This window comes from Calidris pugnax, unplaced genomic scaffold, assembly GCF_001431845.1.
Source record: "Calidris pugnax isolate Ruff unplaced genomic scaffold, ASM143184v1 scaffold4, whole genome shotgun sequence".
Lineage (NCBI taxonomy): Eukaryota > Metazoa > Chordata > Aves > Charadriiformes > Scolopacidae > Calidris > Calidris pugnax.
Window position 1 is genome coordinate 3,295,027 of NW_015090781.1, and position 23,026 is coordinate 3,318,052.

The following is a 23,026-nucleotide window of genomic DNA, read 5'->3' on the forward strand; positions in this document are numbered from 1 at the left end:
GATACTGATATAAGATAGACAAGAATTATATTCAGCCAATTCTCTCAGCAGGAAGCTGTGCACTCCCAGCAGGGACAGTGAATGTGGGACCCTGCGAGCGCAACAGCTTCAGGAGGAAGGGAAGGGCTCAGGGGTCCGGCACCGGGGCAAGGAGTTCTCTGGACCCACCACCATCAAGGGGAGAGAGAGCTACACAGCAAACTTTTCTAATTTGTATTGAATGTGACGTTCATGGTATGAAATAATCCTGTTGACCAGCCTGGGTCAAATGCCCAGGCCTTGCTCCTCCTCATCCCTGCACCTGGCAACGCTCGAAAACATTAAGACCTTGAATCCCACAGAGCCTGGCTGTCAGTAAAGTAAATATTTTCACAAATTCCGACACTAGAATCTTCTAAAAGTGTAATTTTCCCCAGCATTAGAAGAAAAGTTAGTCCTGTGTCTCTCAACCCCAGACAGTTAGTCACTGCTGCAGGCTTTTTGTCTGACTCTCTTCCAAGCCTACCAGATTTCTCTGCATTGTGGTGCAGAGTGTAAGCTGGTGGGTACCTAATTCTGGTTGAGTCTGCTCTGGGCAGGACAGAGCTGGGCTCCCCCCAGCTGGCAAAGAGTCCTGACCAAGAGTCCCTCCCCATCTCTCCTGGAGCCCCTTCAGGTACTGGAAGGCCATTATAAGGTCTCCCCGGAGCCTTCTCTTCTCCAGGCTGAACACCCCCAGCTCGCTCAGCCTGTCTTCTTAGCAGAGGGGCTGCATCCCTCTGATCATCTTCATGGCCCTCTGCTGGACCCGTTCCAACAGGTCCATGTCCTTCCTGTGCTGAGGACTTGGAGGGTGAGTGATTGTCATGGCTGGAATTGCTTCCATCCGGCTGCTTCCATCATGGATCCAGGAGTTACTGCTGTGGGGAGCCTGAGTGCTGTCTGGTTGTGCCACGCTCTGAATGGGTGGCTATGGCAGAGATCTCTGACAGTCCAGCATGACCTGGTGCTGGTGAGGAGGAATGGAAAGGCAAGTGAAGATGTGGTGCGTTGTGGAGACTTGCTTTTTCTGATGGCTTCAACCTGATGGCTTCGAGAATGGATTTTCCCAGGCTGCCACTGAGGATCAAACTCTCCTTCGTCCCAGGGTCTCACATGGGTTCCTCATGCTTGCTCACTGGTTTGCTTTTTAAGCTGGCAAAGAGGATGCTTGTCATACAAGAAGGTTGTGTCATTCTGCCTTAGCCCTTGCCGATGGACCTCAGCGCCATTACTGGGTGTGATGCTCACCCCGTCTCTGTCCTGCCCTGGTATCCTGGGCTGCATCCTTGACTGACCTGCTGGGAAGCTGGAGATGGCCTGGAGCCACCATGGTGGCCTTTATGTGACTTAAGAGGAGGGAAGCTGTCCCTGGGAAAGTCACTGGTGTTGGATAATCCTGCTCAGCTTTTTTTTTTTCTTGCAGCAGTAGGAAGGAGGCAGCACAGCACACTCATGGAGAGAGCCCACGGGCCTTTTAATAATATAAGCTGATATATTACTTTGTACAGGCTTGATCAGGTTGGGCAGAGGATTTCAAATAGTGTATCACAGCCACTAGAAATCTGTGTATTTTGGCGCCTCCTGGAAACAACAGGAAACCTGCTCTCATGTCCTTCCCTGGCACCATCTTTCCTGCAGGTGATAAATTCAGGGAGTCCCCCTGTGCATTAACTCTCCTCGGAGCTCACCTCGGAAAGCACCTTCTTACAGGTTCTTTGCGTGTCAGCTCAGCCAGGTGCTGGCCTCTGGGCAGAGCAATGAGCCACCAGCAAGGGTTGGATCCATCTGTCCAGCCATGGTGATTGCTGCTCTGGAGCATCTCCCATGGAGATACTCAGGTGCTGCAGCTCTGTGGAGGGGCTCATGCAGAATTCACACAATCACATGAGGTTGGAAGGGACCTCTGGAGATCACCTAGTCCAACCCCCTGCCAAAGCAGGGCCACCCAGAGCAGGTTGCACAGGAACATCTCCAGGTAGGGTTTGAATGTCTCCAGAGAAGGAGACTCCACCACCTCTCTGGGCAGCCTCTTCCAGGGCTCTGCCATCCTCACAGCAAAGAAGTTCTTCCTCATGTTCAGATGGAATTTCTTCTGTTCAAGTTTGTGCCCGTTTCCTCTTGTCCTGTCCCTGGGCACCACTGAAAAAAGACTGGCCCCATCCTCCTGACACCCACCCTTGAAGTATTTATAGGCATTGATCAGATCCCCCCTTGGTCTTCTCTTCTCCAGACTAAAAAGCCCCAAGTCCCTCAGCCTTTCCTCGTAAGAGGAGATGCCCCTCACCATCTTCGTAGCCCTAAAGTGATGTTCCAGCAGTGTGACTGTTTTGCAATGCCGGTGACCCCAGCTCTGAAAAAAACCTGTTTTCTCAACAGTCTCTCCTAAATGAACTTCAGGAAGTTGCCGTACTGGGTGAACGTGGTTTAGGGATAACTCTGCAAGCTCGAGGTTAAACCCCTTCTGCACTGATTGCCTGTTTTCTGAAGCCAAAGGGTGTAACTCTGACTTTACCACCAGCAGCCTGGTTACACTCCTGCCTGAGGACTGAAATCCTTGTCAGAGTTTCCTCTGTGCTGCCTGGGAGCATCGCTCTCGTCTGGGACTCCCAGAAGGGTGCTGGCCTTAAGTGGGATAACTGCAATTAAACTTTACTGTGTGATCACCCCAGAGCTTCCTTGGTAAGGCAAGGTCCAAATCTCCACAAATCATTCCAGCAGGCACGGAGCGGTGGTCGTGGACTCACAGCCTGGATGCTGGGAAGGTGCTTCTTGCCAAGCCTGCCAGTGTTGGATACAAGGCAGTGGTGCTTTAATCAGGGAACAAAACTGAGGTGCTCAAACACTTTTTGTGGCGTGAGTAATGATGATACACAAACCCCCAGGGCTAGCGAGGGAAGCCCTGGCATACCCTGCAACCTGCTGGTGATAGGATCTGAACAGCCAACGCAGATGAGGGGAATTGGTGTGTAGTGAGTGGTTTCAATGAAGGGGGTCACCTTAGTTTGGATTTTCTGGTTCGGAGCAGCTGAAAGTATTTTACTTGAAAAAAATGAATTGGAGGCAGGAAATAGTTAAAGCAGCCACTCAGGCTCTTCCATAAGTGCTTGTGGTAGGTGGTTTGATGTCTTGTCTCTCCTTGCTTGCTTCTGCCTGTGTGTTTTCTGATTGCCAGGGCGAGCAGAACAGTCCAGCAGGTTCCCCCCTTCGGTGGGGAGGTTTGGGAGCAGGGGCTCTCGGTGGGCACAGCAGCCTCCCTGCCTCCTGCCTTGGGAAGGGTGGCTGCAGGTGCTGGTGATTGCTGCTGGATGTGGTCTGGCCGTGCTGCACTGGCTTTTAAATGATGTTATTTTAAGGAGCCCGTTCTAACGTTGAAGCAGAGGCTGCAGTGATGCTTTTTACTCATTCTTGATTAATGCAGCTAGTGTGTTTTTTTGAGTTCTGGTACTAATTTTCCTGAATCGATGTTTTCTTCCTCCACTGTTTTAACTGTCATGTTTATGTTCAGAAGTATGGATTACTCTCCTCAAAACTTAGCCATTTCAAATTCTGCTTTGAGGAATAGCGTCAGGTTTTGTGTTTTTTTTTTAATTGAGGTATGTGCCTCTGGACTGAATTAAGAGCTTGCAGTGCAGTTACAGCTATTGCTCTTCTACTAGTACAGTTTTCCAATTTTCTTTGTGCTTTGTGGAAGCTTTAATATGATTTTCCAGAGGTTTTTATGCTTTAACATTAAAAACATTTTAGTATGTTGCATACGTGCACTTTGCCTTCTTGTGCTTGAAGCTTTCTGGACTTAACCCAACCTTTCTCCTTATTTTTTTTTTTTTTTTTTTTTTTTTGGAAGTAACTCAAACATGCTAATTTCATTTTTGTCACGAGCTGTGTTTTAAAGCAGGTCGTTGTACAGCCCCTTGGAGCACCTGTGGAGACTTCCTGTTTGTCTTGAATAAACTAAGAATCTTAACCTAAGATTTTTTCTGGTTTTCATGCAGGTTGGGAGGACCTGATCCCCTGGACTACGTTAGCATGTACAGAAACCTGGGGAACCCAGCGCTGAACGTTCCTGAGCACTGGCACTACGTCAGCTTTGGGTTAAGTGACTTGTACGGAGACAACAGAGTCCACGAGTAAGTGTCATTGAATTTCCCTTGCTGTGTGTGGTGTTTTGTGTTACGTTTTGGGGGACTGTAGGTAAACCCCTGTCCCGCTGTTCTTATTATTTGAACAGCTGGTTTTCTGCTGAGAATACCCTGACCTTGGTCTCAGAAAGGGTGACGTGTGCCTGTTCTTGGATGTAGAAGAATTACTGCGTTTCCCTCTGCAGGCTTTGAATGCAATATATTTCTTTGTTAAATCGAGTGACTTTTTTTTTTTTTTCCCCCACAAACTTGTTGGGAAACTTTTTTTTTTTTAAAAAAACTGAATGTCTTGTTGTGTTTTTCACTCTTGGTAGTCTGTTGTGGTCATATGCTTAAATCCTGACCCCTCCCTGTGCATGTTAAATGCCTTCCTCTGGAAAACTGCTGTAAGGGCATTTTTCCTCTTGCTGGCACAGCAGTGTTACTGTCAGCGGGCTGCCACCCCAGTGGCTGCTGTATAAATGCCAATCTGTTCAACAGAAGCATAAAATTCTAATTGTTTGACTGTCTTTTCTCCAATAATTAAATGGTTATCTTAGCTTGTTGGTACGGATGGTCTTTAGCAAGCATTTTGTATTAGAGCAGGCAAGTAGCAGGATCTAACCTTACTCCTGTCTTTCTTTTACTGACCTTGTTTGTTAACTCCAGTTAAAGAGAGCAGCAGTAGCCAAGCCATCATGACCTTGAGGCTGTGGACACGGCCTTTTAACTAGCCAGAAGTGGCAGGAGGTTTCTGCTGTCACTGTTTAGTGAAACTGTCTTTGTGCTGTTTTATAGTTGCAGGGTAAATGTGCTTGATGAATGGTGCAGCGAAGGCCCCAGTTTGTTCACCCAGCCTTTCCCTCTTTTGTTAGTCTCAGTTAAGTTTCAGCCACCATTTTTCTTTCACCCAGGTGCTTCTTTTGCAACAGCAGCAGTCAGGTAGCTCCTTTAACCTTGCCCATGTCCTTAAAGCAGTTTCTCATGTTTGTGGTTGCAGAATGGTTTTTCAGAAGACAAGTCTCTTAAGAGAGTGGAGTTTATACAGGACCCTAATGTCACAGGGAACTGTCGGGGGTGTTTAACCCCAACACATCTACTGGCAGCAAACCCCAGTTGTTAGTTTCTGGTGTAGAGGAAAGGTAGGGCGAGTGAAAGAAATGAAGATAAATGAAGTTAAAGGCTTCCTTCCTTTAGTTCTACAAGAGACCATGTCATGGACGTGCAAGGCCTTCACATTGTGCCTTTGTTCTCAGATCACAGTATTTCATCTTTGCCACTGAAAATCTGAGGTTGCTAAAATTTGGTGACCTGTGTTTTCCCACCTTGTTTTGATGGGACTCATTTTGGACAGAGTAAATGCTGTGCTGACTACTTCTCTTTGATGACTCGTCAGCCTGAGGTTGGTGAGACTGTTCTCTTGGTGAGACTCTTTCCCTGATGGTTTCAGTTGAGAGCAGGCAGTGGACGCGAGGGTCTCAGCTGAACACATGAAGGGTGATGTGTTTTTATGAATGAAACAGCAAATTATGTAAGGATACAGCTTCCCTGACATGTGCTCTGGCTTCTCACTCCCAAAACCTGTCTGCCAGACGAAAAACTACTGTTGTTCCTCTGTGGTGAAAAACTTGGGGGTGAAGGAGTGAAAGTATCACACAGGTGGAGTATCATAACTTTAATATCCTGACATGAGACCTTCTAACTCTTCATATCGTCATATGGTTTGGTCTGGAAATTTGGATTGAGATAGCGGAATGTGCCTTTTGCATGTTGTAGGGCACAGGAATTAAACCCCCATCTCTAGACACGGACTGCAGGTGATTTCCAAGGCCTGCTGGGTGAGGCAGGAGTGAAGTCCCCGAGTGTCCCACGTGTTGGTGAGCCTGGGAGGAGGCTCTGAGAGCCGGTGTGCCTTGGTGCTGGAGGTGCTGCAGCTGGGCAGTGCAGGCAAAGTGTGAGCCCTCCCTGTGGTGCTGCTTTGGGGATGGTGGCCACAGCCTCTTGAGCACAGATCCATCAAAGTGATTTCCATGCCCTGGGTATGTGTGCCTTGTTTCTGTTCTCTCTGTGTGGCTGGACTGGTGTTCCTGGCTCTAGAGTGTCCCTGTGTCACTTACTCTCAGATGTTGAGCTGTCTGCAGTCTGTCACCTTTATTTTTGGCCTCGCTCTTGAAGCTACAAAAGTTAAAGCTACGTGTGCTGTCGAAAAGGCTGGCTCTGCCTTTGTGGCAAATAGTCTTCACGTATAAATGTGCCTGTGGTAAAGCTGTCAAAACCTACACATGGCTTAGACACTACACCTGAAGTTATCACCTGGTAGGTGAGCACCGTAGACAGGCAGAGAGAAGATTTTCAAAGGAGCTCAGCACCCACCATCAATTCTTGCTCCCGACAGCAGTCACTGTTTGCTAACTACTCTTGAAACACAACTGCCCCAGGAACTACACATCATCAAAGCAGCACTGGGTGCTCATTGCAGGAGTGTAGTGATTTTTTCCTGCAATTTCCATAGGCTCTTGTTCTCCATCAGGGAATTTAATAAAGCCCTTGTTTAAGAAAATGGGTATCAGTGTCATTATTGCTTGAAGGACTGTGGGATTCTGCTGTCCCGGGTGAAGTGTGTTGGTGGGACAGGGGAATTTTGAACTCTGCTCAGCTTTCCTGGCCTCTGGAGATAGGTGTTGGTTTGATGCAATGATGGACCCGCTTGTGGCAGCCGGAGAGATTCCTATGTTGGGTTTGTGCTTCCATGACCGTGCCTCCTTCATCCTTTAGAAAGGGAAGGATAGTACACAGCCAAAGGCCTTTTTAGTCTCTCAGCTTGACTTTGGGTAATGCATAGTCTATTTCTCAAGGACCTCTTTTGGTAATACAGTGCAATCTAGACCAATTATAGTGCAGTATTAAATGAAAAAGGACTTTTTGATTTGAGTCAACCAAAACTGAATTGAAGGCCCCTATATTTTTATTTATAATGGAATAGCAAACAGATGTAGCAAGTAACGTGAAAATGTTGACTTTAATTTATATTTTTTAATAAGAACCTGAAAAGTCTGAAGTGGAGTCTGTGCCTCCTTGTTGACAGATTTATTTTCAGTTAAAGCAGCACTATTTCCTGCTCTGCTTAAATATCAGCTATTCTCTGCTTACAGAACTGGTCTGGTTTTAAGAGTCCATGGAATAAGATGGAAGAAATCTAAGAATTTCAAACAGGGAAACCTTTTTCATTTAAAACCACTCAGTGTTTCATGGTATAATGGCAACCATGACACCAGCTGTGCGGGGCTGATTGCTCTAAAAATCCTAAATCATGACGTCATGACAGCGTTAGGGAACCGCAGGCCTTTCAGTGGGATTTCATGCCAAACTGCTTGCATGGAAATAAGTCTCTCCAGTTGAGAGTGTTGCACAACTTGAGTGGCAGCCGAAATTCTTCCGGGACATTTTTGCAAGTTATTCTCCCTTTTTAACTTTTTCTGTCAACTTTAAAATCAAAACCGATGTGTAACTTCTTTAAGTCTGTTCATTGGGGTTAAAGCAGAGCCTGTTATTTGGACTGTTATTGCTTTCTGAAAGGAAAGACTGTCTCCTGCAGCCATGAGTGCGTGTGTAGCCTGGGAGCACGCTGCAGGGAGCTTCTGGCCAGTGTGGCTGTGGGAGGGGAGACAGGTCCTAATCTCTTTTCCACTACTGCCCCTCAGCAAAATCACAGCATCACAGAATGATATGGGGCTGGAAGGGACCTCTGGAGATCATCTAGTCCAACCCCCTGCCAAAGCAGGTCCCACAGGAAAGCATCCAGGTGGGGTTTGAATGTCTCCAGAGAAAGAGACTCCACCACCTCCCTGGGCAGCCTCTTCCAGGGCTCTGCCACCCTCAAAGTGAAGAAGTTCCTCCTCATGTTTAGATGGAACTTCTTATGTCCAAGTTTGTACCTAGTCCCTCTTGTCCTGTCCCTGGGCACCACTGAAAAAAGCCTGGCCCCATCCTCCTGACACCCTCCCTTGAAGTATTTATAGGTGTTGATCAGATCCCCCCTCAGCCTTCTCTTCTCCAGACTCAAAAGCCCCAAGTCCCTCAGCCTTTCCTCATCACAGAGATGCTCCAGGCCCCTCATCATCTCTGTAGCCTCTGCTGTCCCTTCTCCACCAGTTCCCTGTCCTTCTGGAACTGGGGAGCCCAGAACTGGACCCAGTGCTCCAGCTGGGGCCTCCCCAGGGCAGAGCAGAGGGGCAGGATGACCTCCTTGGACCTGCTGCTCACACTCTTCCTGATGCCCCCCAGGATGCCAGGGCACGGACACCTCATCCTTGCTGTGATTTCCAGACACGATGGTGACTTCTGCCTACATGAAGAATGGGTGCCCGAGGGAGGCAGTGTCACTGGACTCAGGCTCCCTCGGTGGCAGTGGCAGCTCCAGCGGTGCCATGGGGTGCTCCAGCCCTGGATTGTGCTGGCACAGGGGTGTGTGGGGCTGTGGGGAGAGCTGGGGAGTGATGTGTGTTTCACCAGACTGACTGCTGTCTCCAGTTCATTGGGAGGCCATGGCTGAATCTCTAATTAACTTGTTCCTGTAGTTTGACTGCTCACCTTTTTTGTTCACCTTTTAAGTAGTGTGTGGAAGGTGAGAACCACGATAGAGTTCCTGAAAACCTTGAATAGTCTTATTTGTATTAAAATGGGAAGGTTGTAATTCAGAGCCACAATAGAAAGCAAAATTTAAATTATGGCTAGGTTAAGAGATAAGATTCGTTGTGTTTGTGGCCTTCCCACATCCTGAGAAGAATCATGCCAACTGTGTTTTGATGTTTAGCTTTTTATGCAAATTCCAGTAATTGGGTTTCCTGATCTACACAAACTTCATATTGACAAGGGTGGTGTCTTTTGTTTTGTTTTGGGTTTGTTGGGGTTTTTTTTTTGGTTTTCTGTTTTTTTGTGGTTTGTTTTTTTTCCCTGGCAGCTATCCAGGAGCCAAAGCATCCCATTTGCATAAAACCAAAGAGATTACAGCTGCCTTCATCTCTCATACAGATGCAGGGTACCACCCGCCGAGACAACAGGTTCCAACTCGCTGTGGTCCTTTTTTGATTTGCAGCTACTTTGGATCCGGAGGGAGCGGTGCATGTCGGGATAACTCGTTGTCTCTGTGGGTGGTGCCTCCCTATTAAAGGTGAGGGTAAGCATGAGCCTTTCAAGGTCTCCCAGTCCAGCTTGTGTTCTGCTTGCCTTGTATAGATTCCTCTGAATGACCTTAACTTGTCAAAGGGCAAGGATGCTTGTTAGAGCTGGGAGGAAGAAAAAGGAGCGCAAAACTGGATCAGGTAACAAATGCAAGGCTTGCAGAGGGGTGGATGTTTTCTGGAAGGCTTTTTCCGAGTATGAAAGGACTTTGAAAAGAGTATTTAGAAAATAGCCTGAAAGTTGGAACGAGCGCTCTCTTTCTTTTGAGTGCGTGCTGGCTTCTCCTTTGAGCCTGCATGAATGTAGGATGGAGTGGTGCTGACAGCTGTCACTTTAGTGGCCTCTTAGTTCTGTAGCCTTTCATAAATTTAAAAGCTCACTGCCCTCAACTTGCCAGCCTTTAGCCTTAAATTTTGGTATTTAATGGGTCCCTAAGTGCTTTATAAGCCACATGCCTAAAGCACGGCTGAAATACTACACCAAGCTGCAAGGTGACAGTGAACGCTTTTAAAATGATGGAGACTGGCTCTGCCCCTCTTTGTTTTCATCAAAATGCAATAAAATAAAGGCCCTTTGGGAAGACAGTAAATTAGAGAGGGGTGCAGTTAGTTGTGGATCCATATTTCAGATGAGATTTTGAAACAACTTCTGTGGAGTTCAGCGTGTTTATCTTGGAGAGATGAAAGATCAAGGCCAGGTTGGATGGGGCTTTAAGCAACCTGGTCTAGTGGAAGGTGTCACGGCCCATGGCAGAGGAGTTGGAACTCAATGATCTTTAAGGTCCCTTCCAACCTGAACCATTGTATGATTTTTATGAAAATGGTTTAGTTTGGGAGTTGAGCCTGAAATTCAAGAAAAATTATTAAAAACCTAAGGTTTTCTTCCACTTTTCATGGTGTCCAGTTTCTTTCGAGTGTGCAAATGTTCCTCTCATCCTCATTTTGTTTCACTAGGCTGAACCCTTTTCACAGAAAGGGTTCTTAAGCCTTGGACTGGGCTGCCCAGGGCAGGGGTTGAGGCCCCATCCCTGGAGGGATTTCAAAGCCGGGTTGCCATAGTGCTTAGAGCCATGGGTTAGTGATGGTTTGTATCAGAGTGAGGTTGATGGTTGGACAAGATGATCTGAAGGGTCCCTTCCAACCCAGACAATTCTATGATTCTATTAGTCCTGAAGTCAAAGGACACCTGCTGTGTCAGGGATGGCAGCTTGGTAGCAACTTCAGCACATGGAACAGGGAAGTGACATTGAGTTTTGGGGTTGTGTCCTGAAGTTGAGGATCAGCAAATAGTGATTCTGCTCCAGGTCTCCATATCTTCCTGCTTCAAGTTGCCACTGCTTTATCTGTGGAATTGAGCTCTAGCCAGTGCACTGAAGAAATACTTCTTCTATATACTGTTGCTGGAGGTGGAGCATCTGCCCCAGCTAAAAGGAATGATGTGGAAGAGGACATTGGAAAGATCAGTTTAGGAAGCAGGTACAAGAGCACGTACTTGGAGGAGGGAGACTCCAAGGTGGGCATCAAAGTCTCAACTTCCTTTTTCTTCCTAGGTCTCTTGTTTGTCTACCACAGATTGACCCCAAATGTAATGCTTATTTTTCAAGTTAGTCTTTTTTTCTGAGACAGAGGGGAGAAGAAGGTTCATGACAGGGCGGGAAGGGAGAGGCCACAGAAGTAGAGAGTTCTGTGACAAAAAGTTTTTCCTTTTAATGACAGCTTATTTGAGAATCCATCCGAGTTGGAAAGAGCAGTTTAGTTGCAGGAGGCCAATAAGATCTGGGGTTTTATAATGGATTTGTCTTGCCGTTGGATTTTTTTCATGTCTGTAAAGATATGAGTTAGACTGAGCTTTTCCTAAAATGAGGGTACTTTTAGCAACTCTCACCTGTGTGGATTCTCTGGTGTCTCGAAATGCAGTTATGCTTGTACTGGAACTTCTTTACTGGGAGTGCCTGGGGATCCTTCTCTTCTGCCTGCTTTGTAGAAATGGGCTATTTGGGGACAACTCTTCCTTTGAAGGACTTGGTTGAATTTGACCAATGAGTTCCAAAATTGCAGGGACACTTTAAAGAAGCACATGCACAAGTGTGATCACGAAAGGTTCAATTCCCTATTTCTCAGGCAAAAAAAAACAGTTAAACCAAGCGTCGTGTCTATTTACATGCCCCATTGATGTTGTCCTTCCGACCACTAAGGCAATGGACCAGGACTAAGACTTGCGCTTCTCTGCTGGAGGCAGACCTCCCGTGAAGCTGTGGTCACCGTGGGGAACATGGGGAAATATCTTTTTTTTTTTTTTTTTTTTTTTTCCCTTCCTCCCAGGCAGAGTCCACTTGGCTTCCAAATGTCATTTGTTGGAAGTAGTTAGCACCGTTAATATGAAAGACGTCGGCCACCTACGGAGAGAAGTCCTCTGCGGTGTATCCGTCTTTGCGTGCAGAGGTGGTGGGACGAGAGCAAGCTTGAACTTGGAATTTTCTTTTTTTTTTTTTTTTTTGAGGCATGGAAGGAAATTCGTTTAACGTTTACAGCGTAGTGGTTCAGTTTACAAGAAAGGAGTGTTTTCAATAAAAAAAAAGAAAAAAAAGATTGGAAGTGGGTTTATAGCTGAGCGTTACTGACAGCAAGCCCCGCATCCTGTTCGGTAGCACATCTGCACGTGCGTCCCGGTAAGATGAGCCTCCTGCTGCCATGCAGAGGAAGGGGGCATGGTATTCAAGCTGGATGATTTCTTTTTGTCAGCAGAACTTCCAACATTTACGATCTTGGCGTATGGGAGGAGAGTTGGCCCAAGACAGGGCTTCCTTACTCCAGTCTCCCGGCCGGGTTAGCGCTGAATGACGTGGGAGAGCCTGCAGGCTCCGCTCTCCCAGCGAGCTCACTGGGGATCAAAGCTGGGTCTTCTAGTGAAAGATTGTTTTAGGCGATAAAGATCTGTTTGGGATGTTCTAAAAAGCAAGAATTAAAAGATAGTGGGCTTTTTTTTCCAGCGCAACATGAAGGTAAAAGCATTTTTTTTTTTGAGCTGTGTGGCCATTCCGGCGGTGAGATCAAAGGAGGGTTGACTTTTTTTATCCTTTTGCTTGCTGGAATAATGATACTAACAAAATGAATGTTTGCAGAGATGCATCTGAATGCTGTTATTCAGACCTAATCTCCTTTTTCTTCTTTTTTTTTTTTCCCCCCTCATCTTAGATGGAGTGTTGGGAACATGCCTTCCTGACTAGTACTGGAATAGTCTGTGTTCCTTGATGGGGCAGTGGTTACAATCAGTAACCACAAACTACCACTGGTAATAAAATGACCTATTTTATTTGAAAATTTGAGCTATTGGTATTTCTCTTTCCTAAGCTGGAAACTCCATAGCAATTACCAAACTCGGTTCCCTTCTACTGTCATCTCAATTTTGAATCGAGGCCCAATAGGCAGTGACACCAGGCTTAACAAAAGAGGGCTGCAAATCTTTGGTGGTCTCCCATTCAGATGGTATTCCCTTCCTTGGACAAAGGAGTGGAGAGGGCTCCCGAGTGCCACTCTGCCTCCAGGGATGGTAAACAAGGAAGGGATAGTCTGGTGGGAGGCATTTTTTGATCACTTGACAAAGCTGGGTAGATGGGATAGCACCTGACAAAGGGCTGAGGTTTAAAGGAAGATTTTGCAAGGGCTCTTAAGAACAAAAAAAAAAAGAAGGAAAAGGAAAAAAAAAAAAAAGAAAGAAAGGGGGCAGAAAACTGTTTTTTGCAGGATGTAAGCAGGGTGGGCGGAGGTGAAGGGGGACTCAGCCATTCTTGGGGAGCTCTGATTTAAGCCCAGAGGGTTAGAGACAAGGGAAGGAGGGAAGAGTGCACAGATGGCTCATTGTTTTGTCTAGCTCAGCATTCTTGCACTGCCGAAGTGAAGGGCAATTGTCTTAAAAATCCCTTTTGCAAAGAGAGTTATTTGCTTTTCAGCTATCTCTCCTCCCTGAAGATGCAAACTGTAAACCAGAGGGCTCGGTCTTTACCACCCATTAGTTTTGGAAGGGTCGGTGCTGCGTCCAGGGGTCGGGGGCAGCGGCGGGGCTGGGGGACATCGCTCCTGGAAAGGGGATGGGGGAAAGAGCCTGTGCCTGGGAAATGCCCTGCAGCAGCTGGGGAGAAGGCAAGAACAAAGGGATGCACATGGAAGGGCTGATGCAGAGCAGTGTCCAGCTTGGGGAACTTTACCAAAGCTATGAAATGTGGCATAAACCCGGCACCTACCTTACCTGCAACCACATCTGATGTGCAGTATCGTTTTCTTCCAGCATTTAATTTTTTTTTTTTTTGAGCAAATAATAAGTATAGAGAAATAGTGCCATTTCTATAGTGTTATTCTTTCTACTGCTCTCCTTGCTCTGGCAATAGCTCCTTCCCTTCCTCCCCCGTGAATTGTTGTGGCCTTTCTGGAGCAGGGGCCTTTTTTGGCATAGTCGACAAAAATAAACCATAAAGGCGGCTGTTGTTATGAATAAGGCTCAACTGGGGAATTTTACCAGTAGAACTACAGCAATATAATTATACTGGTAGACTAGTTACAGTAAATTTCCTCATGAAGACAAGCCTTAAGTTGACATTTCCTAGCTAAGTTGAATCCATATGTATAACTTTATTACGCAAAAATAATATGTCTCTGGGCCTTGAATTCTTTTTTACCCAGAAGAGTAACATTAAGCAGAAAAGCAAGGAATTTAGTGTTCAGAGATGGCTGGGGGGATTTTCTGCAGCAGAGCGGCTGCGATGAGCTGACGCTGAACTCTTCTACCGGGTAGGTTTTTCCTTGTAAAGCGATGGGGAACGTGAGGAGCGTGTTTGTGCTTACTGCCCTGAGAAATAAGCAGTCCTGAAATATGCTGTGAGCTGACGTCTCTCTCCCAATTTTACTCCTGTTTGTAAGAGAAGCTGGGCCATTTTGCAGTTTCCATAATTGGTTTGGCTGAGATGCAAAACTATTTTGCCACTATTAAAATCTGTAGGGGTAAGCTTGGTCCCACTGAAAGGAAGCGGGGAGGGGAATGATGCTTTCTTTCCTCCTCTGTTTGATTTAAAGTGGCCAAGATTTATTTTATCCTTTTGGATTTTGTCCTTACAGCGGATGGAGGCTGCCTAACATTCACAAGGCAGGTGTTTATTTCAATAGATCAAAATGACCAGCCTCTGATTCCTACCTCTGAAAGTTTCCAACACTTCAAAGGAACGATAGTCTTGCAGGAGAAGCTTAACACTTAAAGACAGATTTTTAAAAAATAAATAGATATATATAGAGAGACAGAGTAGACATTGCAGCTGTCTCATGTTTCCCTTTGGGGAGTCTTTCACCAGCAGTCTGGTGCTTTCTTTTCCCTGGAATTACATCTCTAACTCTAAGGACCTTTCCCTGCCTGTTAAATTGGTTAAGATCTCTTATGGTGCTCATCAGTGTGTTTTACAGTGCACCCTCTACAATGAAATGAGCCGATGTAACAGCTCAGCAAGTAAGGAAGTATCATCTTGATTTCCACAGCTAATGAGGCAAAAGATGGGGGATTGAATCCCAGATCCAGCAGGATACTGAGGTGCCTAAACCCCAATTGAAACCTGTGGGAGCTCAGGCTCCTAAAAGCTCCTAAATACCTTTTATGCCTCAAGTTCATTTATGGCACGACTGAGAACTTAATTATATGAGAGCCCTAAAAATGTACTTGAGGGTGTGCTACAGTTGTTTCTTGCATGATTGTTTTAACCTATGTTCTTCAGCCAGCAGGAGAGTAATGGGAGACACCAGTGTTTCAATTCTACATGACATCTTAGAGCCCTGAGACTTGTAGGCGATGCTGAAAAAAAACCTAACTGTAGCTGTCAGTGTAGCTTCTGGCTTTGGGTTTTTCCTCTTATTCTTTCCACCCTCCCTACTGCTTTTGAAAGCCGCTTTTGTTATGCCAATGGGTTCCTCCCAGCAGCTGCAGAACTTTCCACAGTAGGAGCTAGGGAAGGAGCCAGCAGACACTGCAAGGAAAGTCGGTGCCCTTTTCCCAGCTGCGCACCAAGCACGGCGATACCCTCCTTCCCAGCCATGCTGGCTCCAACTGGCCCCTGGCTTGTGTTCTCTTGCCTGATGAGGTTGCAGCTGAGCCCTCAGGTGAAGGTTTGGAGATGTATTACCCGTTCCTTACCGGCTGTGTGGAGACCAGTGCATCAGAGCTAAGGATTCAGTCCCGCTATGAAACTGGATGTGTGTGGAGATGAGAGGTTGTCCACCCTAGCGTGCCCTATAGCACCATGGCTGCGTGCTGGGCTGGCAGGATCACCTCCAGCTCAGGCCAAGTGAGAGCACTGCTCTGCTGGACCTTGTAGAAATGAAGATACGTAGGTCTGAAGTCCACGGTAAATAGACAGCTGAAGTAAAATGGTAAAGTACACAGTTCTTGATAAGTTGTTTTCTTTTTCGCTAGTTCCCTGCCCTTTATTCTGTGAACGCAGCCGTAAATCCTTATTGTACTCCTAGCTATTCTTTCCAGATCCTTTCAGTGGGCAATAAGATGATGCAATTCTGCTGCAACTTCCCCAGGCCATCACAGCCAGGCTGGTTGTGATTTCCCGGCCGTGCCAAGAAGCACAGTGTCACTTGTGGTGCTGGCTCTGCTGGCAGGGTTGAGAACCTGCCCTTGGGGACACCTCAGCTGGGTTGGGATGGTTTCTGCTGGCTGTGAGGTGGGAAGTCTCGATGGCTCCCTGGAGAATTGTGTGAGCCCTCAACCTCATGAAAAGCACATCCAGTCCTCTAGTTGCTTGATTTCACATAGATTTATATTATTATTTTTTTTAATATGTCTGTTGTGTGTTTAGGTGGTGGGAGCTGGTGGTTGGTTTTTTTTGGGTTTTTTTGTTTTTTTGTTGTTTTTTTTTTGTGGTGGTTGGACTTGATGATCTCTGAGGTCCCTTCCAACCACTACAATTCTGTGATTCTGTGATTTTGGAATCATGAAGATGAAATGGTTTGGTCTTGTCAGTTTAGTTATGACTGTAACAGGAGATCAAACGATGGTATAGGAAATCGACCTACTGGTGTAGCTACATCCATGCACCATAAAACAGAGAAAATAAAAAGTAGGAGACATCTTTTGCTGGGGTAGAGAGTGACACATCCCACGCTACCTCCTGTTTCATATTTTGTTGTTTTAGTCATTTCCCGTGCTCAGTGTTTGTCCATTCTGTGCAGAATGTGGAGTTAATTTCCCAGCTTTTGTGACCTTGATAGATGGAGGATATAAGCATTTCCTATATGATGAGAGTGTCACGTTACTCTTTGAAGCAGGGAAATACCATTATTTTACGTCTGAGAATCCAATTCCTAAGTACCTTGTTGAGGAGAAAGGGAAGTTTGTAGCAGACAAGGGATTCAAACTTAGGTCACCCCGATGCTGGTTTAGGACTTTAGGAGTATTCTGAAGTTTCTTGACTTAGCATTAATAATAAAGGAGACAGATCCCTTTGGCACCGACAGGGCTGTTACAGCCTTTTGCCCTTAATCTACAGGCACTGTCCTTACATGTGTGTCTGTGTTTTGCACTCTCCAGAAAGAATGAGACAATAATGCTTCCTAACCTCTAGAGCTGAAAGGGATTAACCTCCTGCAGCTAAGCAGGATCCTGTCATCCTTCCAGATGCTACTACTTTCATGGCATGGACAGCTGAACCTCAAAGAACCAACCCCTAAATTGCCTTAACTTGCAGCCCAGCGCATTAAAGTGACCTGAAGAGTGATGGTGATTTACTTTAACACGCTGGGATGGAGAGAGCACATGGTTCAGGAGCTGGTTCCCATGTGGCTGAGTGGGAGCTGAGTACAGTAACCGCTTCTGTCAAAATGAGTTTAACTCATGTGTTTGTGAATTATCTGCTGTGAGTCCTGCCAGCTCAGTTTTGCACACAAGGTACCAGTTAGTAAAAGTTCGTACCTGTGTTCTTGGCTGTGATGCTTCATAGCTTGTTCAGCCTGGAGAAAAGGAGGCTGAGGGGAGACCTTCTGGCTCTCTCCAACTCCCTGAAAGGAGGGTGTAGCCAGGGGGGGTCGGTCTCTGCTCCCAAGTCCCAGGCCATGGGACAAGAGGAAACGGCCTCCAGTTGCACCAGGGGAGGTTCAGATTGGAGATTAGGAAACATTTTTCCATGGAAAGGGTTCTTAAGCCTTGGAATGGGCTGCCCAGGGCAGGGGTTGAGGCCCCATCCCTGGAGGGATTTCAAAGCCGGGTTGCCATAGTGCTTAGAGCCATGGGTTAGTGATGGTTTTTACCAATTAGGTTGATGGTTGGACTAGATGATCTGAAAGGTCCCTTCCAACCCAGATAATTCTGTGAAAATGTATGAAATCAGTGTTGTGTATGTGTCAGTGAAACTTAAACTGAAATCTTCTCTTCCCTCTCCGCCCCGTAACAGCCCTTCACTCACTGAGCAGTAGTTCAGTGAAGCATGGTTCTGTTTTCAGACTGGCCAGCACAAATCAATGCACAAATCTTACTCAGACTTACCTCAATGTAAGTTTTCTAAGTGGATCCTACATGAGTATTTCAGAAAGCTGAGAAATCTGCCTCCAAATAACTGCAGAGTGAGTGCCTTTGCATCTGTTTGGATTTAGATGCTGGAATAATTATCTAAAAACAATTTCAGTTGCTGTTTCTAGAAAGGGTTTCCACTTGGTTGATGGCTTACACATTTGATACGCAAGCTCTAGGCAACAGCTTTGGCGTAGCCATAGACTGACGTCTCCAGCACCATGTGTCACTGACCTTGATTTTACATGAACAGAAACCTTTGAGCATGTGTTCTTCTTGCATTTGTATTTGCCCTGCTTATACAGGAAGCTTTTTCTTAAGCTAGAAAGGAGTCCAGTAAGACCCTGCACACAGGTTGGGGTTGTGAGAGCTCGTGGAATTTCCTGTCAAGCTCTCTGAAGAGATAACCATCTGACGTCCAGATAATCACCTCCTGCTTCTCTCGGATGTGTTTATGTGGTTGCTTCTTTTTTTAAAATTTATGGTTTTTTCAATGCCATGAGACAATCCAGGAGAGTATGTTAGTAAGCAGGTGGGTTTTCACCAAAATAACTTTTCTGGGTGCTTTTTAAGCCTTTCATGTATGGGGGGTGCTGTGCCTATTTTCTTATGAAATTGCTTTCGTCCCAGGAGCGTCCCAGCATGGTGTCAGGGCTCTCGGATGAGACTTTTATGTTGTTTGACAGCTGCACTAAAAACAACCATTTCCTGTTAGGCAAGATGCTGGAAGCACTAGGTATGGTAACTTCTTTTTTGTGGGGTTTTTTTTTCTGTTTTTTTTTTTCTTTTTTTTTTTTTTTTTACTTCCTCTGGAAGAAAAAGCTCTGGAACCTGAGAGTCATAGAATCATAGAATGGTCAGAGTTGGAAGGGACCTTAAAGATCATTGAGTTCCTACCCCCCTGCCCTGTCAGCTCAGCCATCAGCAAGGGCTGAGAGCTTTGCTCGTAGAAATAGAATCACAGAATGGTCAGAGTTGGAAGGGACCTTAAAGATCATCCAGTTCCAACCCCCTGCCCTGGGCAGGGACACCTCCCACCGACCAGGTTGCTCCAAGCCCCCTCCAGCCTGGCCTTGAACCCCTCCAGGGATGGGGCAGCCACAGCTTCTCTGGGCAACCTGTTCCAGGGTCTCACCACCCTCACAGCAAAGAATTTCTTTCTGGTACCTCATCTAAATCTCCCCTCTTTCAATTTAAAACTGTTACCCCTTGTCTTATGGCTCCCCTCCCTGACCAAGAGTCCCTCCCCATCTCTCCTGGAGCCCCTTCAGGTACTGGAAGGCCGTTATAAGGTCTCCCCGGAGCCTTCTCTTCTTCAGGCTGAAGACCCCCAGCTCTCTCAGCCTGTCTTCACAGCAGAGGGGCTCCAGCCCTCGGAGCATTTTCGTTGCTGAGTAATTCACCTGGAGCTTGAATTCAGGAGACTGACTCTGCTTAATCTTGTTTGGGTCTCAGCAGCTCTTGCCTGATGTCCTTTTTCGGAGGTGGAGGACACTAAAGTGTCCAACTCAGTGACTGCAACAGCCAGTTGAAGGCTTCTCCTTGGTTGTTACTTCACTTGTTTGTAAGCAGATGGGCAGAGAAAGGGAAATAATGTATGCCTTGGTTTTGCTCAGGAAGGACCTATGAAGTCAGTCATTGAGTACCCTGATGCTTTTGGTCACACCAGTCCTCCGTGTTGCTAATAGTAGTACTTTGTTAGTTAATAGAGAACTCTTCTGGGATGGTTACTGGCTGTGCAGTCATAAAACAATAGTGAGAGCTGGGTCTTGAAGTGCTTTGGTCTGGTCAAGCAGAATGGTGGGCACTGCCCATCAGCTTGGTTTAACCACCTTCTCAGACTTCTAATATGTCCCTGATAGGCTGATCTAGCACTGAAACCAATGGTTTGACCATCACTGTGGTGGTTTTTTTGGTTGTTTTTGTTTGTTTGTTTGTTTGTTTGTTTTTTTGAGGGGTGGTGGTTGTAGAATTAAAACTGCTTTCTTATGGGAATAACAGCATTCCTCCTGGTGCCAGGCGTGATGAAGTGATGCTGTATTTCTGTAGGCTTTGAAACGGTGTTGGAGCAGGAACCTTTGTAGAAAACGTGGGGAAATACAATTAGAGAGTTGAAGCAAAAGGCATCTGATGTGGCTTCCCAAAAGTAGTGGTGATGGAACTGAGAACTGAAACTGGGACCAGTCAGTGCAGAGTGGGGCAAACATGCCCTGGCTTTCCAGAAGAGACCTGGTTTATCTCCCTGGAGCTACTGGGAGTGGAGTGGTGACTTCTGGAAGCACAGTCTTCCCCATTCCCAAATGCCCTGATGAAAGAGCTTTCTTGTTGTTCCCTGGCTGAAATAATCCTAGTGAAGGGCCAGCATTTCCTTGCGCAAACTCCCTTTTTCAGGGATTGGTTCACCTAATATATTTATATACACATGCTCTTAAACTCTCAAAAAAATAAACACCTAGTACACTCTGCTCCTTGTCCAGAGCTTTCCAAAGCAGAATTTCAGCAATACAGCCATTTTGCACTGCAGCGAAGCCGACCTCCTCTTGTTCCTTGCGAAAGCGAGAATGAAAATGGTTTGGCAAATAGCTTTGATTTAAACTGAAAAGCCTCCCGTTTTCAGAGCTGCTTTTAAAGCAAAGGGCTAGTTTTGGCTTTTGATCCTCTTAAGCTGGGTTATTTGATGTGAAAAAAAAAAAAACAACCAAAAAAACCAACAAACCAAACCCCACCACCCTGGGTCCTCTGCTGCGGAGGGGAGCAGCTTTTCAGTTCTCCGTGTGTGGCTTCAGGAGAGGGTTGGCAGAGCCCGGGGTGGTGGGGGGCTCGGGGGGCCTGGCCGCACGGCTCCGTAAATAAAGGGGCCTCTATTTCTTTGGATTCTTTTGCTGGAACTAAATATCACCATCAGTGAAACTCTTACCTCATTAAAGGAACGAGCCAGGCTCCTTCAGCGTCCGCGCGGTGCTGCAATGTGCTCTGTGCCGCCGAGCTGATTTGCTGAGCAGATAAAGGGAGTTTTAACCCAAAGAATGGCATGTAATATATGACCTTGGCTTTCCAAAGGTTTATTTTTGTTCATGCGACAAAATAAGGTTTTAATATTAAGTGTAGGGTTGGATTTGCCTTGGCAGATAGCAGAGCCTTCCATTACTGTTGTAGTCATAATATAGAACTATCTGATGTGTGCCAGCGGGCACGCAGCGAGCCAAGAATTCCCCCATCGATGTTTGTTTTTTGTGAAAACTTAGTCGGCAGCTTGGCCCTTGGGTTGGCTATAAAAGTGATGTGCCCTTGTGTTGGAGGGGGCAAAGCAGCGGCAGGCACGATACAATCCGTACTGCCTCCTTAGAGTTAGGATCTTGATAGTGTTTGGGCAAAATAGGGATTTTTATTTTTTTTTTTCCTTTGTCCTTCCTTCTTTTTTAATTTATTTTTTTGTTGGTTGGCAATGGCTGGCTGAAGATGGTTGACTTCAAAAGTCCTGGGACTTTTGAAAGACCCGGGGGACCTTTTGGGACCATGAGGCAGCAATGTGCCCTTGTGGCCAAGAAGGCAAATGGTATCCTGGGGGGCATCAGGAAGAGTGTGAGCAGCAGGTCAAGGGAGGTCATTGTCCCCCTCTGCTCTACCCTGGGGAGGCCCCATCTGGAGCACTGGGTCCGGTTCGGGGCTCCCCAGTTCAAGAAGGACAGGGAACTGCTGGAGAGGGGACAGCAGAGGCTACAGAGATGATGAGGGGCCTGGAGCATCTCTCTGATGAGGAAAGGCTGAGGGACTTGGGTCTTTTGAGTCTGGAGAAGAGAAGGCTGAGGGGGGATCTGATCAATGCCTATAAATACTTCAAGGGTGGGTGTCAGGAGGATGGGGCCAGTCTTTTTCCAGTGGTGCCCAGGGACAGGACAAGAGGAAATGGGCACAAACTTGATTATGAGAAGTTCCACCTGAACATGAGGAGGAACTTCTTTCCTGTGAGGGTGGCAGAGCCCTGGAAGAGGCTGCCCAGGGAGGTGGTGGAGTCTCCTTCTCTGGAGACATTCAAACCCCACCTTGACACGTTCCTGTGCAGCCTGCTCTGGGTGGCCCTGCTTTGGCAGGGGGTTGGCCTAGATGATCTCCAGAGGTCCCTTCCAACTCCATACGATCCTGGGATTCTGTGACTTTTCTGGAAGTTTTCCGGAAGTTTGGTGAAAATTGTGAACTTGTGAGAAGGAGCATGAGTTTGAACATCTACACTCCTGCACGGTGTGATCCTTTTTTGTCCAGTTTCTCAGCAGCCTCCTTAGATAACCCCCAAGCAGTGCGGTCGTACCCTAGAAGGAGGCAGCTGCCCTGGGGATCCAGTGTTTCCACATGGAAGTTGTGGAACATCTTGGTATAAACTAACTTGTTTATGAGGAATCTCACTTTATTAGTTCCCTGATGGTGGATGGGTTTCTTGGAGATGATATCTTTTGTCTTGTTGGTAAGGTCTTGATCAAAAATGGACAAGGGCGATTTCGGGGAATAAGCATGATGTAAGGGAAGAGTCTCCTTATTCTTGTGTGGGATTAAAAGCCATTTTCTTGGTCTTCCATTCATATGGTACATATATCTGGAGCTCTTGGTCTTCTCACCAGGCAAGTTCATGTCCCGTGCATTTGTTGGCTGTGGCTGCTCCTTGCCTCTTCACCAGTGGCCTGATGCATCCTTATCCGCACAAATTTTGGAGTCGAGGCCAGTCCAAGCACTCACTCCCTGGTGAAAAGGATTTCTATAATAAAACCAAACTGTGTAACTCGGTTACTGGATTCTTCTCTGTTATTTCCATTAGATTGAGGGTCAGAGGTGGGTGGCAGGGTTAGAGGTTTATTTAGCTCCTGAAGCTCACGTCTGTCTCCGTTCTCATGTACATCCTCCAAACTTCAGCCAGGAGCTCTGGTCCTGGGTTATAGTCCATTGTTCATTGAGAGAAATTCTATGGCAGCTATTGAAACTACATTCAACTTACTTTCAAATACAAGATTTTTTTGAAGAATAAAAGCAAAAGCTTTGGCAAAAATGCTAACTGAAAATGGCTATCCTAATTACATTCTGAACATTAATATTTCGTCCTATGAAAGACTTGCCTGAATTAAACAGGATTTCTAAAATAATTGCAAGCTTTTAAAGCCACATGTGTCACA

At 46.4% G+C, this 23,026-nt stretch overlaps 1 protein-coding gene across 2 annotated transcripts in view; it reads left to right on the plus strand.

The window, feature by feature from the left end:
• Positions 1 to 3,994: 3,994 nt before the first annotated feature.
• The window catches only part of SUFU (suppressor of fused homolog (Drosophila)), a 98,074-nt gene continuing 79,042 nt past the window's right edge, over positions 3,995 to 23,026 (plus strand). For both annotated transcript variants that reach the window (XM_014959155.1, XM_014959164.1), the window contains exon 1: positions 3,995 to 4,148. In XM_014959155.1, coding sequence (XP_014814641.1) covers positions 4,048 to 4,148 — 101 coding nt within the window. In that variant the 5' untranslated portion in view covers positions 3,995 to 4,047. The remainder of the gene's footprint in view (positions 4,149 to 23,026) is intronic.